Here is a 17,196-nt window from a genome sequence, read left to right on the forward strand (position 1 = left end):
AAACAGAGCATTGTGAAGAAGCCCCACATAGCTATATTATAAGGAACGTAACTAAAAATAAAAAAAAAGAAGCAATGCTTTTCTGAAAAATCAAAGAAAAAAATAAATCAAAATCAGCTGGACTTTATTTGTCATGTATAAACACAACATAAATTACTGTTAATATGACTAATACAGACATTTATTCAGTTTCTTAAAAAAAACCGCCATAACACTCTTGCATAATTTACAAAAACATGGTGTCCCTGTGCTGAGACACATCTGTGCCTCTTCCACCCCAACAGAGTTTGGCGTACTTTGACTGTCCCTTTTTTTTTTTTTTTTTTTTTTTTTTCTCACAATGAATATTGGCTATTTAAACATGGAAACTGTTCATTTTTTCTGTTTTTAAAAGAGAGTAAGACATGTTTTTCGATGTTTACAGTGCTAAATCTGGTATAGATAGTGGTTGTTTGGTGAGCATTTCACTTGCGTCAGAAAGTCTCTGATTTTTATAAACAAACATTTTTGCTCAAGGACACTGCTCGATCTCAGAGTGTGAAATCTTGAGCCCCGTACTTCTAGTGAAGTGCAGATATGCATAATGTAAACATTTCCTTTGCTCTTATAATACTTTCTGTTGAGCCAGACTTTTCCTTGATGAAAACCAAACCATAAAAAATAAACATAAAACACATAAATTAGCTCACCGTTTCCCATAAAACACCACTTTTCCTCTTGCTTCAGAGTCCAGAGTCCAAAAAGGCTTGTGCAACAGAGGAACTTACCTGTAATTGCCATGGTAAGGCTTGGTGTAGTTATATATGTACTCTGTAGTCCCCAGGTCACAATGCACAGCATTGCTTTTGACCTTTTTCTTTTTTTTTTTGTCTTTTCAATTATTTTTTTTTAATCATTCTTTTTTTTTTTTTTTACAAAAACACACGACACTCAGGGGTACATAGTGGCAACCCTTGATTACGGTTGCTTTTCATTTCGTCTCTACCAAAATCGAAGTCTCTTTGGCAGAAAATGCACGTCGCATCGTTACCTCTTCCCAATCTCACTTTGCCGAAGGAGGTGAATGTTATTAGCGTTGTCTGCTAACTCCGGGTACTGCTCGATGGAGAGCACGTAGTACCCGTCGTACCCCAACACCTTCCCGCTACTCAGAAGCTGCCTTTTCTCGCCCTCGGTCCAGGGGCGGAACCCTTCCTCGCCGTCTCTCACCCGCTGCTGTTCCCTCGCCCACGCGCCCGCGAGCGCGCGCTGGCGAGCGAGCTCCACCACCCGCGCTTTCTCCTCGTCCACCGTGGATCCGTAGCGCACGTGAAGAGCCAGAGCGCCCGCGCGGATCTCCACGTCGGCGAACCGCCGCGTCCGACTGTCCATGACCGTGGTGGATTGGGACACGGTCACGTTGACGCCGTTCTCCAGAGTTTTGTGTCCGCTCGTGAGGTGCAACGCGGCCAGGTCGGCGTCCGGGAGGCCCGGCTTGACAAAGTAGTGCGTGTCCCGCCCCTCTATGGTGAAGTGGAGGTCTTCCAAATAGAACGCGTTGTTGAGGATGGTCGCGACCTTGATGCAGTCCTCGCTGGCCACGTTGAGCGTGTGAGTGTGGACGCTGCCCTTGTAGATGGCGAACATCACGGCTCTTCCGATGGGAGACATCGCCGCCGAGAACCACAGCCAAGACTTTTCACCTCGGCGACCTCGGCGCAGATGGACCTCTGGCAGCCGCTCAAATGACAAGAGGGAACGGGCTTGTCTGGTTACTTCCTGCTGGACCCCAGAGATAGACTGCAGGAAGAGTGCAGTGAAACGTTAAGGCTGGAACATGGCAGAACCTGACTCTGCAGGCCCTTTTAGAACCAGCCACGGCTCTGCTTCAGAGAGTTTTTCATCCCTGTCTGAGATAATGGTCTTTTTCAAGCTGCGTTCTCAAACCAAAAGTAGATAAATCTCCCTGTGACAATTTTACGGCAACACTTTTTTTTGTGTGTGAAAGCCTTAAACTGAAGAATCCTCAAAGGATTGTTTAAACAAAAATATTGCATATTAAGTCAGACAATGTTGAAATGTGCTTAAATGTTTACCAAAACAACAAGACAGAGGAAATTACAATTTCTGCCTATTATGCATTTATGGAAATATGGCCCAATTAAAATAGATATTCTCTGTAATACATAGCAATGCAATTAAGAGATGTCAGCTTAAACTGATTTAAGAGGAAAAACAATGGACGTTTTCTTTTTTTTTTTTTTGCATCTTCTACACTTTATCATCATAATAGCTGTTGGCAGGAGGAGTACAGTATTTTGTTTATTTTGTGTTCAATATGCATATCATTTTACCAACCGGCAGATCATCCCAGCGCTGACTCTTCCTCAGTTCGTAGGATGGCATGCTCAAATCAAACTTTGGGACCGGAAACCCAGGAATGGTGTTGTGAAGATGAAAGCCAAAGGTTACGAGCCAGCTGTTCACATCTGTGCAAGAAACATAAATGACGCTGGTTAGTAAGTTATACCTGAAATATACATCAATACCTTTTGTACCGTACCTGAAAAAAACTTCTTAATTGAACATTTGTATACTGTATATGTAGGAAAAACAGTGACTAGTTTGATACCTGTCACGTAAATTCTTCAAAACCATTTATTACCAATACAAATACACCAATATAAATATGAATACAAAAATAATTAGAGGATTGAGAGAACATTTATTGGATTTTCAAGCTACGCAGGCATAAGGATCTGCTTTTTTTGAAGATTGTCAACTCAAAATATATTTGGGCAAATGATCAGATAAAAAGTAAGAACTCGTTTTATCGAAGATAGAAAATAAAACGAGTCATGGAAGCAAAAAATAATCATTATTGAAGCCCCAAATAATCACTAATAGCAATAAGTCTTACCTGCAACGTATTCTCTCATTTCATGGACTTTGCTGATGGGATTGTTATTTCTGAACATGTATAAATTAAAAGGAGCTGGCTCTTTGCCGACTTTTTGCCAAGTCGAGACATCCGGAACGGTCCACCTTCCAGACATTATGTCGTAATCCTGCTCCCCGAAGTGCAGCAGTTTGGTCAGGGGCTCATAAAGTCCTCCGTGGAACCCGAGCACCAGCTGGAACTCGGGGTTCGAGTCGAAGTAGACCTCGCCGTACGCGGTGTACTGGAGCTGTTTGACCAGCAGCCCGTTGCTGGTGAAGACCGCCAGAGGCGTGCCGGTGTTATCGCAGGCGATGTAGAACTCCTCCCCGCTGCTGATCTCCATCGCAAACAGGTGGCCCTGGAGGTCGTAGTAGAGCGAGGTGATCTCCGAACTGGAGTGGTTGTAGACATGCGTAATCCTGGCCGGGTAGCTCAGGTCGGCGTAGAAGTACTGCAGGTGCTGGCCCGAGCTGGTCTTGGTGGACACCCTGCGCCCGAGTCCATCGTAGCGGTACTGAATAGTCCAGCCGCTGCTCTTGCTGTAGACCCGCACCAAGAGCCCCTTGGAGTTGTACTCAAAGATCTCTGCCCCCCTCTGACGGAGGAAACCATCTTCGTCCATCCTGTACTGGATATCTCCGAGGCGGGTGATGCGGTCCCTCAAGTCGTAGCGCAGAGGAAGAAGTCGGGCGCTGCTTCCCGCGTTCAGCAGGTGCAGATTTCCGTTGAGGTCGTACGTGTAGCGCCACATCACCTTCTCGTTCAGGTACACCGTCTGCAGCTGGCCGTCCACGTCGTACTCGTAGGCGTACTTGGTGGTGTTGGCGAAGGGGCCGATCTTGATCTCGCGCTTGACGACTCGCCCCACGTCGTCGTACTGGAACGTGATCCAGTACATGAGCGAGCGGAATATCTCGTACTGGATCTCCTTGATGCGTCCGTGGGCGTCAAAGTGCTTGGTGTAGGTCATGACCGCGGTGGATATGATCTGATTGATGTCGTAGTAGATCACCCCGAACTTCCCGAACTGTTCCACCTTTCCCGAGATGTCGTCGAACTGGTACAGGTCGATGGGCAGGGGCGTTTCGTTGATGACGCCTTGCACGCTGGTGACCCGCAGGCTGCTGTCGTAGGTGTAGTCGAAGCGCGCGTTGACCATACCGTCCTCACTGAAGCGGAAGATCTGCCGGTCCACCAGGGGACCCACCTGGCGATAGCGGATGGAGCAGATGAATCCTTCGTTCTGCAGGTTGACGGTCTTCAGGACTCCCGCCGTCTCGTCGTAGGTGAAGCTGACCCTCGTGCTGTCGTACAGGATCTCGGACAGTTTGTTCTGCCGGCGGTACCGGTACAGGATCCTCCGGCCGGTGCCGAGGTGAGACACCCTCAGCAGGAGACCGTCTTCGCTGTAGTCCACGGCCACGGAGGCGTTGCTCTCCGGCGGGTGATAGAGGTTCCTGTAGTAGCCCACCGAGCGGATGGTCTGCATGGTGTATCGGGCGACGCTCGGCATCGTGACAGCGGAGAGCCGGTCCAGGGAGTCGAAATCGAATATGTACTGCCGCTGACTGTGGAGCAGGAGGACCATGGACTTAAAGGGAAGAGAGCAAAAAAAAAAAGCTGTCATTTTCATGGGGAATAATATTAATACGTAATACATGATTAATGCCGGGCAAAGTGAGTGCAGGCGGGGTGAGCGGAAATGGACTGTTTGAGAAAAGAAGAAAATCCACCGGGCAGCATTATCAATCACTGTATCTTTTAATGCAGAATGTACAACTCTAATTTCTCAAGTCATCCCAAGTTCTTATGAAAGTGATATATTGATTTTAAATACAGAGCTTCCGCCATTTAAAACACGCCGGTGTGTGTGTTTTAAATACTGCGTGTTCAACAGCTATAGCGAGTGTGCGGTAGTCAACACACACACACACACACAAACACACACACACACACGAGAATGCGACATAATACAAGTTTTACTTTTTACACACCAGGGACCGGTGTAATTAATTTACAGTGCGACGCCGCTTGGAGTGTGGTCCGTCTTCTAAAGGTTTACCACCCTTTCTGTGGAAATGTCATGCCCAGTCATCCGTTGCGACATCGCGGTTCCCCCGCGCTCCCTGAGCTTTCTGTGTTCCTTATGTCACAGGGTTGACTTTGCTTCTCTCAGGTCACGCGATGAAAGGATGCGGCCAAGGAGTGGCTGATGAAATCTCTCTCTCTTTCTCTCTGTGTGTGTGTGTGTGTGTTTTATAGCCGAGCGTCTCAGCACAACTTTGAATACGGTCCACAAAACAACTTATGCGGTATTTTTTTCTTTTGTGGAAGAGATGGATAGTGTGATATTTTGCTGTTTGACGTGATGAAACAGCAGAATGCAAAGATCAGAAGACCTGTCAGTTTTGTTTGGATTTCAGCTATTTTTGAATGTTTGTGTGTAGTACAGGTTCTATATTTTCCACAGAATATTGTTGATAGGAGAAAGCGTGAAGACTACCTGAGACCTACAAAGACTGGATGAATCAACAATTTCCCCAAAACAGAAGCATATTTTTAGTTGTGTGCGCTCTCGCAGGATTTCATATATTATTTTGACCGGTGTGTCGTCTCTGTCAATCACTCTCTTAGTCAATCGATCTCAATCGTGGTCTCTGGGCGCTGCGACTTAAAACCAGTAGAAACGGTCATTAGAAACAGTGTGCGGTTCAGTCTTTGTAGGTTTCCGCTATTTAATTAATGACATGTAAATAGCTGAAAGCTAACCTAATTAAATCACCGGGAACACAATCAATACGAAGCATAGATGTTACCACCTAAATAATTGTACCAGAGTTAGCTTAAAGCTAATTACAATACATAATCCCGAAGCAGGTCTTAATTAAAACATGCAAACGTTGATAGAACAGCACTAAACAAACAGGGCGGGACACGTGATACAAATACATGCAGCGGTTCGTAACACGGTTAGTCTTCCAGACCGTCCCCAGCGTCGCACACAGTGATTTAATACTCCTCTATTGTTCACGCACTGTATGAATTATGCCGCTGCCATTCAGGGCCGCCGACTACACATTTTCTAGGACAAGAAATATGTTCCCGTGGCAGAGATGGTAATCACCCCCACTGTATCAACCATTTGTGGCCTAATTTCCTCCCTAAACTCTGACATGCTATACTATACTTTACATGCCGAGCAGAGGTTAAAGTGCGGCCCTCTCTGAACGTGTTTGCGCCTAAAGCTCGCAAATGAAGCTCGTACATCTGCTGTTGGCGTGAGAATGATTACCGTGCTCGCCAATTATGCACCGGCAGCCGGTGATTATTGCGAAATAGGCCTCTTCAGGGTGACCTCTGCGACATGTCAGGGTCTTCATAATGACTCCTGTAAAGTATTATCTTTTACGCATCGCCCCCTCCTCGGGCTACATGCTATTTCCTCACCTGCTCCAGGTAGGTGTAACTCCATATCTTCCCATCAGCAAACACCCTGGAAACCAGGCGGCCCTGGCTATCGTACTCCAGCCTCTCGGTGGTGGGGCCTCTCTGCAGGGCACTGATCTGCCCGCTGCTCGTTCGGCTCACATTGACCGGCAGTAGCTTACTGCTGGGCACCCAGAGCACCGGGTGGCCCGATGTGTCGTATATAATCTTCAAGAGGAACTTCCTGTGGTCGTCGTAAATCTTCTCCGTCCTTAGGGTGCGATCGTAATCGACAGAAAGAATGTTCCGTCCGTTCACCTGGCGATGGGGGGGGGAGATTTGATTTAATAAATGCGTGAGACAAAAGAACTACAGCCACTCCTATGACTGCGGCTACAAGTCATAATAAGACATGACTAACAGATGCCACTTAATCTAAATTATACAACCAATGTGTATTGATTACACAATAAGTAATTATTGATTGTGATATCACTTGTCTTGGTCTGGATGGCTCTTTAGATTTTATTCACGCCATTTACACTACAGTTGTCACAGAGATTAACACCTCCCTCATGAGGCTCATTTAACCGGGAGACTGGTGATTATTCAGGTACCCTTAAATCACAACCTCCTACATTTAGAGGGGACACACAATTACTCAGAGGGAAAGTAGCCACCAAAGTTAAGTTCATGAAGTACCATAAACCATAAATCCGAGTGTCAGATTCTAATAAGGAGGAAGGAGAGGAGGTGGACTTATGTACAGTGGGATATTGATAACCCTCCATATCGGGAACTAAATGTTCTGGTGCCTCCATAAATTAAAGAACTGTAGAAATATTGGTACAATGTTATAATAAGGCCATAAAAAAAAAAAGAAGCATCTGTCATATTAGGAGACAGTTTGATGTGACCTTTGTGACCCTGATAGTGTCACTGCCGAAGGCAGAGCCACAGGGAACAGACTCTTTTCTATTCATGGCAAGCCGATCGTCTGAATGTCCCACTAGCAAGAAGAAGAAGAAGATAAAAAACCAACTAAATCAGCCATACCCTAAGCTTGCGTCCAAACACAATAACTTTCCCTCTGGCTTGTTCTTTGCGGAAGCGCCACTCGACCAAGTTTTGCCCACTCTCCCCTGGCAAGCTCATGTTGCGTCTGGCTACAGTTGGGTTGGCAGCGCCGGCCAAGATGTGGGGCTCTGTCTGGTAGTGGGTGTCCATCCCGTTGGCATACGTAATCCTCAGCGAGTTGTCGAAGCCCACTTGGTAGACGCTTCGACATTGGTCTGTTGATAACAAACAGAAAGGGAAAAAAAAAAAGTGAACAAAAAGGCAACTTAGAACAGAGGAATAAGCAAGTACACAGCAGGGGCGTCATTAAAACATGAAATGTCTCCTGAGGTCATCATCGGTTGTACTTAATTATGCTTTAAGTCCTGATCGTTAATTCTGTTTCAACTTATTATTAACTTAAAATCCTTTTTATTATTTCATATTTGGCCATTTTTCGGGGTTTGGAAACAAATGGACGTGAATGATGTGCGTCCATCTGGGTCCGGGAGGAGAGTAGAAACCATTTAGAAACAAGGGTTGTTGCGTCTCCCCGACACCCAAAACGCACACTCCGAGAGAGTAATCATTTACACTGTCGGTCCGTCAGACCCTCTAAGCTGTAATGATGCACGACTTAAGCTTACTCAACGTTGCCCCGGCGACCCCTGAAACAATGACAAATAATAGCTGCCGCCGGCCTTACCCTGAGCCAGAGTGTAGAAGGCACGGATGGTCGAGGCGTTCGTGGTGATGCTGATCTCCTCCTCCGTCATGGAGCTTTCGATGTCCACCGTCAGAGCGCTGTACATGTCCGTGTACAAGTTGTTCACCATCCCGGTGGGGAACGTCACGTTCATCAGCCGTCCTTCACTGTCGTAGCTGTTTGACGAGTGGGGGGAGGGGGGGACAGAAAAATGACAAAGCGTTGATATGAGATTGCTCTCGGTGCATTTAATTATCAGCTCTTTTATGCTTTGTAGAGTAAGTGCCCAGACTGTCCGTCAGTTTCCAGAGCATAAGGGAGGCGGCGGCGTCGGTATCAACCCAAGGCACAATCCAAATATTTGATATGGGAGAATGACACTTCCCATCAGCCATCCGTTTTACGTATATATATATATATATATATATATATATATATATATATATATATATATATATATATATAAATAAAGCACACTTGTAATTAATGCAATGATTGATTTGTCATTATAATCTCAACTGAATGCTTTTTTTTTTTTTAGTTATGGTGGGGATATCATTCATGGCATAATGTGACATGACAGCACATTACACAAGAGAGGCAAATTCAATCACTGAGAGGCCGTGGTAGCAAAATAATGAAAAAAAAAGTGGTTATGATAGAGTCCAGGTGGCTTATTATAAGGGAACAAATATAATGAGCTTGTCATCTTGTTTAACTTTAACGTTTCAAAAGTGTCTTCGAGCAAATTCCTATTTTTGCACTGCGACATTACAGGACCGATAGTTTAGTGAAGCAAAACACGAGAAGGAAAAAGCAGCAGTTATTATGGGCTAACTGGGCTATTTTACAGATCTAAGGCAACTTTTATAATTAGGTTTTCAATTAAATGTACACCCTAAAGCAGTTAGCAGGTAAGTATGTTTCCCAATTATAGAGTAAACTTGTACTGCGCTGAGAGAGTGAACACACACTTACACACGTAGCAAACTATTGTTATTTTTATAGTCTTTGTATCTCATAACTTAAGGTTTGAATAGTAATAATAAAAAAGGAATATAATAGCTCGCAACTAATACGGCCTTCTTCATCAATGAGAGGCAGGGACTACTTTTTTAAAGATTCTTCTTAATAGGAGCATCCGATTACGGTGCTCTGCCAAAATGCAAAGAGCAATTGTTTTTCATAAGTTGTATCAGTATGCACACAGTTGGAGGTGTGTTTTAATACCAAGATATAGAAGGAAAGTAATGTTACCATGTACACAGAAAAGCTCTCGCCGATCCCCTTCACGCGCAACACTTACTCGTAGAACGTCGTCCAGCCGATCTCCGACGTCTTTGTCGCCAGCAGGCCGTTGTTGCCGTGGTAGGTGAGGAGCACCAGCTCCTGGCCTTGCGCTGTGAGTGTTTTCAGCCCGCCGTTGGTACCCATGGTCAGCCAGATCACCTGGTTGTCGGGGGCGACGATACGCACCGGCGTGCGGTTGGGATCCCTGCGGATCCTCAGGGTGTTGCCGCTGCTGTCGGTCACGGCCGTGATGTCGTTCTCCGTGCTGTAGCTGAACGTGTACTTCAAGTCGCCCGTGAGCAGGCTCGCGGTGTGCTGGTGGGTGCCGTTGCCGTCGAACACGTACAGCTCCTGGGCGTCGGGGGACGCCGCCTCGTATGTGTTGCCGCTGGGAGTCGGCCCGTTTCTGGAGATGGCCCGGATGCGGATGTTGCCCAGGTCCGCCACGTAGAGCGTTCCATCCGGAGCCGCGACTAAAGAAGACGGAGCGTTGAGCCTGGCGTCCTTGGCGTAGCCGTCCCCCGTCTGGTAACAGTCGCAGTTGGCGTCGTTCTTGCAATCGCAGTCGGAGGGAGACCCGGCCAAGTGCGTGATTTCGCCGTCCACGGAAACCTTTCGGATCCTGCTCATCTTCCTCTCGTCCGTCTCCGCTATGTAGATGGCGCCGTGGTAGGACACGGCGATGGAAACGGCCGACTCCATGGGGGTCAACTGGGCCCGTTGCCCTCCGGCCACGCCGCGCTCCAGTCCAGCCAGCGGGCAGTGGAGAGGTCGGCCGGCTGCGATGCTCACCTGACCGTTCTCCGTGATGCGCAGCACAATGTTGTTGTCCAGCACGTACAGGGAGTTGTCCATGGGGCTAAACGCGAGGTCCGTGGGCCACTCCAGAATCACCTGAAATACACGACGCCATTATCTCAAATTAAAATATTTGCAATAATGCCAGCTAATCACCACCCATAATTTATTTGGATAAACCATTTTGTAAGTCCTTTTTCCCAATAAATAAAATGTTTATATGCACAAATGTGGATGGTGGGATTGTCTGAGAATCAGCGAGCATGAAATAAAATAAAATATGTTTTGTGATGTCATAAAAGAAGCTAAACCCTGTTTCACTTGGCTGCGGCAGACAATATATTTCATCTTTAGAAGAACCATCTCAATAGGTGCAATACATCTCGTTTATTATTGAGACATTGACTGGTGCAGGAATTAAAGGTGACACTTTAGTGGCCAGGTAGTCTCTCTTTTCACTATGCTAGTTTGTCTTAGAATATGTAATTTAAATTCGCTTGAAGGGAGAAATAAATGATTATATATATATATATTATATATATATATTATCCCTTAGGGGTAAAGTATTAATTCTTATCTTCTTACGCTGCTGATACATGAATTTAAAGGATCATTCTGGCCACAGTGACAGTTAAGATCATTTTCCATTACGCCCTCTATGCCCACTAAACATTTAAATGTTATCACGCTGCTACTTATATTTAAAACTAAGTGACGTTCCAGGGGGTTAAGCCCTGCGTGGCAATAGTATAGCTTGCTAACCGATGCCGCAGCCTGACAGGGGAGCGCCCCATTAAACGGTCAATTAAGTGGATCAAATTAAATCAAAAATGAAGTCAAAAACCGTACACATGGCAGTATTAACCGCATCTTGGGGAAAAATTAACAAATAACATGTAGATATTACAATCCAACGCTTTAACCAGAGCCAACTATTACAATCTGCTTGTCAGAAATGTGTCGAGTGAATTAAAAAAACAAAGCGTATTTTTTCGCAACGGCATAAATGATTGGCCTGGCCTTTTAAATACATAACTGTGTCATTCCAACTGTCAAAAAAACGCTCCTGAATTGTGCTTTTCCACAGGGGCGATTAATAATCAAACGTGCTGCCTGTGAGGCTGCCACTAGTTAAACCGCACTGAGCCAATTCTCTCTCGCCGGGACGCCTGAGGATCACACGGTCTCGCCAAAACCATCTTTTCATTGGCTCAAACCAAAACGACTTGGTTAATTAGCAAAAAAAGTGACACGCTTAATCCTTTGTCTTCATGTTCTCTTATGCTTTTTCCCCCCTTCATGTCCACACACAGTAGCAGATTGCTTTCTGTTCTGTTTACGTAAAAAAAAATTTTTTAAATGGTTGAATGCTGCCAAAAACACAGCTCTTTATTGTGTTGATGCTATTAATATCCAACCTCTCAAAAGGACACGAGGATATTTGTGATATCTGCTGTCGGGGTCATTCATTTTTTTGACAGTAGCAGTCCTTTGCTATCTCGTGTTTGAAGTGTTTTGTTTGTAAGCCGATCTGCATTGGAACATCAGAAAGCTAATTAAAATGTAAATTGGTTAGTTAAAAAAAACACACTGCTCTGTCTGGTGCAGACATGTGAGAGAGGTGGGAGAACCTGATCCCGCGGCAATTACATTCTCCACGGCCAAATACTCTCTTTGGAAAAATTCACTTTCTGCGGACACGAGATACAGAGGACGCTGTGAATGCATCCTTTCTCATATGCATGCGTTCACAGCGCGGCCCCTTTTTTTAAGTTTCTTTTTATTGTTCTTCTTTATTCATCCTTTCAAAAATTTTTAAAGGAGTGAAATGAGGAGGCATATTAATAGCTGCTCTTCTCTTCTTTGGAGGGAAGTGCCGCGCTATTGTAATGCTACATAACCTATTGTAATGCTATATAAACCTATTGTAATGCTACATAACCTATTGTAATGCTACATAACATATTGTAATGCTATATAAACCTATTGTAATGCTACATAACCTATTGTAATGCTACATAACCTATTGTAATGCTACATAACCTATTGTAATGCTATATAAACCTATTGTGATGCTACATAACCTATTGTAATGCTACATAACCTATTGTAATGCTACATAACCTATTGTAATGCTACATAACCTTTTGTAATGCTACATAACCGTTTGTAATGCTATATAACCTATTGTAATGCTATATAACCTATTGTAATGCTATATAACCTACTGTTTTCCCCCTCATTCACAGGGACAAAGCCGGCTGCTGCTGAGGGAAAAAAAGGTTATATGTGCGGCGTACTTGCCGATGGCTGCTTCATTATCATGGATGTTGTGAGTGTCTTCAATCCAGAGTATTTCTAGTGGAACACCAAACACTAATTCAGCTCCAGCCGCATCAAAACAAGTCCCCCGAACTGAGTAATTATTCTTCCCTTCCATATCATCTGCCGTGACCTGAAAACTCATCTCCTCAATAAAACACTACTGTCTACACTTCCTGCCTAAATCACACTTTTCTAAAAAAAAAAGCTCTACTTCTTGTCGAGTTGAGAGCAAAAAAAAGAAATGTTAACATTTTTTAAAACCCTTTTTTTTTTTTTTTCAAACTGACCCGGGCCGAGACGATAACAATGTCACGAGCTGACGTCATTAAAGTAGATCACGTGATCAGAATGGAGCAGAAATGGGATTATGTAATTGTAACTTGCAAATGGGAATCATTTAAAAGATCCTTGAAACTAACTGAAGAGGCACTTTAAAATCAACCAAGGGCAATAAAAAAATAAATAAGTAAGAATGATACGATCAAACAGTAAGTGAATTACACTAAAACATCCACATTGTAATGTTGTCATAAATAGCAGCCATACAATTTCCGAAGCTATGATTCAAATTCCCGGAAGGAAACCCTTTTTTTTTTTTGGGTGCAGTTCTAAATGTAATTGCAGAAGGTTCCAGAGAGAGGGAGCAGCATGCCAAGCAGCTCTTCCACCTTGCTGTGAAGACTTTGGGCACTGTTATTAATTATATATAAACAATGAGGTAAATACAAAAACATGTCAAAAAGCCTGTGCATGTCTTCCTCTCACTTGAAAAGATTAGCATTCATGAAGAGATTAGTTATACTGCATATGTAATGAGATATATATATATATATATATGCGATTATATAACACTGCATATCAATGATGAGTCATGGGTGAGCAAATTGAAGGCGGGTGAGAGGTGTGTGGGGGGCACAGGGTGGCGCTGTGACACGCTCTGTGTGAGCACACAGCTGTCTGGCACATTTTTGTGTACAGGTCACCTGATTTATGTCCATGCTGTTGTCACAGGTCAGAGGTCGGGCCGACGTCAGGTCGTTGGAGCCGAGGAAAGTGGAGATGATGCCGTTCTGGTCCACCTTTCTGATCGTGGTGCCGTCGACAAAATATATCAGTCCATTCTTGCCCACAGCGATGCCTGTGGACATCAGGTGAGAGGAGGAGGGAGCAGGGGGGAGCAGGGGGGGGACAAAAGAAGAGAGAGGGGATAAAAAACAAAAACAAGAAGAAAGACAAAAAACATGAAAACATGGTAGATATGCGGCATCTATGCTTGCATGACTCAGTGGACGGGACACGATGGATACATGTGTCAAGCTTGCCTTCCCATTATTCAGGTCACTGCAAAAAGCACAGCCATCAATAATTCACGGGCTGCTTTTCTGGTATTAAATTATTTCGCAGGCAGAAGTGGGAAAGGCTGTATTCATACGGTATATATATATATATATGCACTTGCCACGTCTTGTAACCCTCCTCTGTAAAAAAAAAAGAAAAGAAAAGAAAAAGGACCTCAGGACTAGGGGGGGTGTCGATGAGTGGAGATTTCTTTGACATCGGCAATCATCAACAATCTGCACACCATTTGAGAAATGAATGAGCGAGGGAGCGGAAATGACAGCTTCGGACAATTTTAGATGAAAGGGGGTGAACGACAGGCCGTTGCCATGGCGACAACGGCGGACTAAATTGTCTCAATGATTGAGTGTCGGCTCAGAGTTGTAAGTTGCGGCCGAGCCGGCGTGGAGTTGCAGTAACCGCTCGTCCCCAAATTGGGGGAAAATACACGATCGGGGGCCACGGCAGCCTCGACACCACTCTCTCCTTGTCCCCCCGCGTTGCGTAATAGAGACCAGCACCTATGGGAATTCAATCACGGCTCACATGCAGAGAGACTCCTTTCACACTCCTCACATTGGTCTCAACACACGCCGCGGTTCTGGTGGTTTTTCTAAGAGTGGAAGATTGTTCCTTTTTGGTTTTCTCAAGGATTTAGAATATCACGCGATTCAGTTTTTTAACCCCCCCGCCCCCGAAGAACACGATTTATTTTTCAATGAAGTCTTTTTAAAAAAAAAAAAAAAAGCATCTATGGAAGGTGAGTGGTTTGGTTTGACCTGTGGCGAAAGGTCTGCACAAGATTGCTTTCCGCTAAAACATTTACGAGTTGAGGGAGCCCACGGTGAATCGTTGGGAGCCGGCTATCTGACGCTCGGAGATTCTCAGACAGATGAAAAGTGTCACATTTGAGCCAAAAGTTCACCAAATGTCTGCGGAGGGAGAGAAAAGGAAAAAAAAGAATGCGGCCATCTGCTGTTTTCTTCTCTGGTCTCGGCTTCCACCCACTCCATCATTAGAGTCGCTCCCTCCGATTGCCTTCGCTCAAAGCCCTTTTATCACCACGGCTGAATCTGAGCTATTGCATTTGGCATTCAGAGCGGGCAACAACTCGAAGCAGCAACAACAAAAAAAAAACAATTCATCTGAGCTCATTTTTTTCATCCAGAAGAATTTATGGAAAAGTGAGCAATCCAACCACAAAACGGCCACGTGGTCCATGAATGTGAACAACAGGTTGCGCATGGCGGGCAGCGACTTGTGGATGGCTGTTACTTTGAGCTTTAAAAAGGACGAGGTACTTCACTTCCTCAAGGATCAAGTGTATTTTAAAAGGATATTTACAGGATTATCCAATACTTCTACATAAATCTTGGATTACATTTCTGGAGATTAAAACAACAATATAACCTTTGATGGGTGGCAGCAGAAATAAAAGCCTTAATCTACAATGGTCCCGGTAAACAGTCCTGCTTAATTTTTTACACACGACATGACACAAAACCCCAAATGCATCCATTAAAACTCAGAAGGGGTCCAGACTTGACACGGACCAGGATGATACACATACGTTGTAATAAAGCAGTTGCCCACCGCCCCACCATTAGGGTGCAAACACCTTCACCGGTTCTGAGCGATACCTTTGGGTCCGGTGAGAAAGGCATCCGGGGCTTTGCCTCCGTCTCCGCAGTGGTTCTCATCAAAGGGCAGGCAGTGCTCCCCGGTGCCGGCCACCACCTCCGCGTTCGCCTGCAGCTCCTTGGTCCCGGTTAAGGTTTTCGGTCGGTAGATCCTCCGGGAGTTTGTGTCCGACACGTACAGTTGGCCACTCACCGGATCCGTCGCCAGGTAATACCGGTGTGCCGGGTTGTTACTGCATCCAAGACAACGACTCAGTTATATATATATACCATACACTTTTGGGCTTTTTTTTAAAATTAGTTTTTTCTTCTAACAATGCAGTCAAATAGTCCTTTTTAAATAGTGCTAATGTAATACTAATGTAGTCCAAATCAATAATCTCTTAGAAATAACTGAAACATCCCGTAAAGCCCAACTGTGCCCCGATGAAATATATAGACGGATTTTCACTCGTAAATTAAACAGTTAGAGAAAGGAATATAACCAATCACATTATACCTCTCCAGAAAGCCAACGTTGTCTTCACTTTGCATTCAATTTGTTTAAGATGTTCAGATAGATAAAACCTTTTGAAATGACTTGAAATAGTAACATCAAGTCCCGCGTACCTTCATATATATATTGCTTTAAGTGTAATGGAACGAGGGAACCTTCTTCTGACTCGTGCACAAAAAAAAAAAAAATAATAAAATAAAATCAATTGCATTAAAGGGAATGACGGAAAAGTGAATGCTGATGCCGGTTATGTTCTAGCATTTACAGTTATTTTCTAAAACACACCGCAAACCGCTAATTACGCGTAAATTGGTTCTTTTTCCAGTCCGTTCGCAGCACAATATAAATCAACCTTATTTATCAAACTTTAAATTAGGAGCGACATTGTCATGCGATGAACTGAAGAGGGTCATGACGTCTCATTGTGAGAAACTGTAGAACTGAAATGAGAAACAAAAAGGCGGAGAGTGAGACAGGAGGAGGCTGGCATGGTGGAACGGGGATCCCACTGCTGTGGGCTTCCAGTTTCACAAAGCGGAAATGGCAACTCGCGTGCCAGATCATTTCATTTGTTGTCACCCCTGCGGGGGGGGGGGGGGGGGGGGGGGGGGGGGGGGGGGGGGGGGGGGGGGGGGGGGGGGGGGGGGGGGGGGGGGGGGGGGGGGGGGGGGGGGGGGGGGGGGGGAGCCGCCTTTGGACATTACAGAAATGACTGGCTTATGTTCACAAAGTGCAACAACTAATGGCACTGCATCTGTTTCTGCTTATTTGCATTCCTTCTGCTGTCTCATAATGGATCCATGAATCGGGGTAAGGACTAAAAAATATTTTACAACGCTTGATTGACTGATATTTAGACTCGAGGAAAACTAACTAATTTTCGGCGAGAATTAAAAATTCGGCGTTAACCTTTCTATTAAGCCATAGTTGCTACATAGCAGGTGCTTAAGTGTCATTAAAAGGCTAAAAACAGAGGCAGTTAACATGAAAAATAGCGTGCTTCACAGTGCAGTCGTAAACATGGCTTCTCCGGGTTGTACTCCAGCTTAATGGTACTTCAGTCAATACCGGTTGGCTTTGGAAGTGGGATAACGCGACGGCAAAATAAATGTGGCAATGAAACATCTTTATGAAATGATGAAGATGGGAGTCATAAAACTTGACAGCAATTATAAGTCAAAGTAGATGCCCCAAAAATAGG

The 17,196-nt window shown here is 44.7% G+C and overlaps 1 protein-coding gene across 1 annotated transcript in view; it reads right to left on the reverse strand.

Annotated features, from left to right (window-relative positions):
• Window positions 1-1,026: 1,026 nt before the first annotated feature.
• si:dkey-237h12.3 (teneurin-3) overlaps window positions 1,027-17,196 on the reverse strand; it is a 124,444-nt gene continuing 108,274 nt past the window's right edge. Inside the window, 9 exon segments of the mRNA XM_034543272.1 lie at window positions 1,027-1,779; window positions 2,338-2,468; window positions 2,900-4,511; window positions 6,368-6,664; window positions 7,403-7,638; window positions 8,109-8,284; window positions 9,415-10,292; window positions 13,505-13,659; window positions 15,500-15,732. Of these exon segments, the coding sequence (XP_034399163.1) occupies window positions 1,027-1,779; window positions 2,338-2,468; window positions 2,900-4,511; window positions 6,368-6,664; window positions 7,403-7,638; window positions 8,109-8,284; window positions 9,415-10,292; window positions 13,505-13,659; window positions 15,500-15,732 (4,471 nt within the window).

Source organism: Cyclopterus lumpus, chromosome 10 (assembly GCF_009769545.1).
Source record: "Cyclopterus lumpus isolate fCycLum1 chromosome 10, fCycLum1.pri, whole genome shotgun sequence".
Lineage (NCBI taxonomy): Eukaryota > Metazoa > Chordata > Actinopteri > Perciformes > Cyclopteridae > Cyclopterus > Cyclopterus lumpus.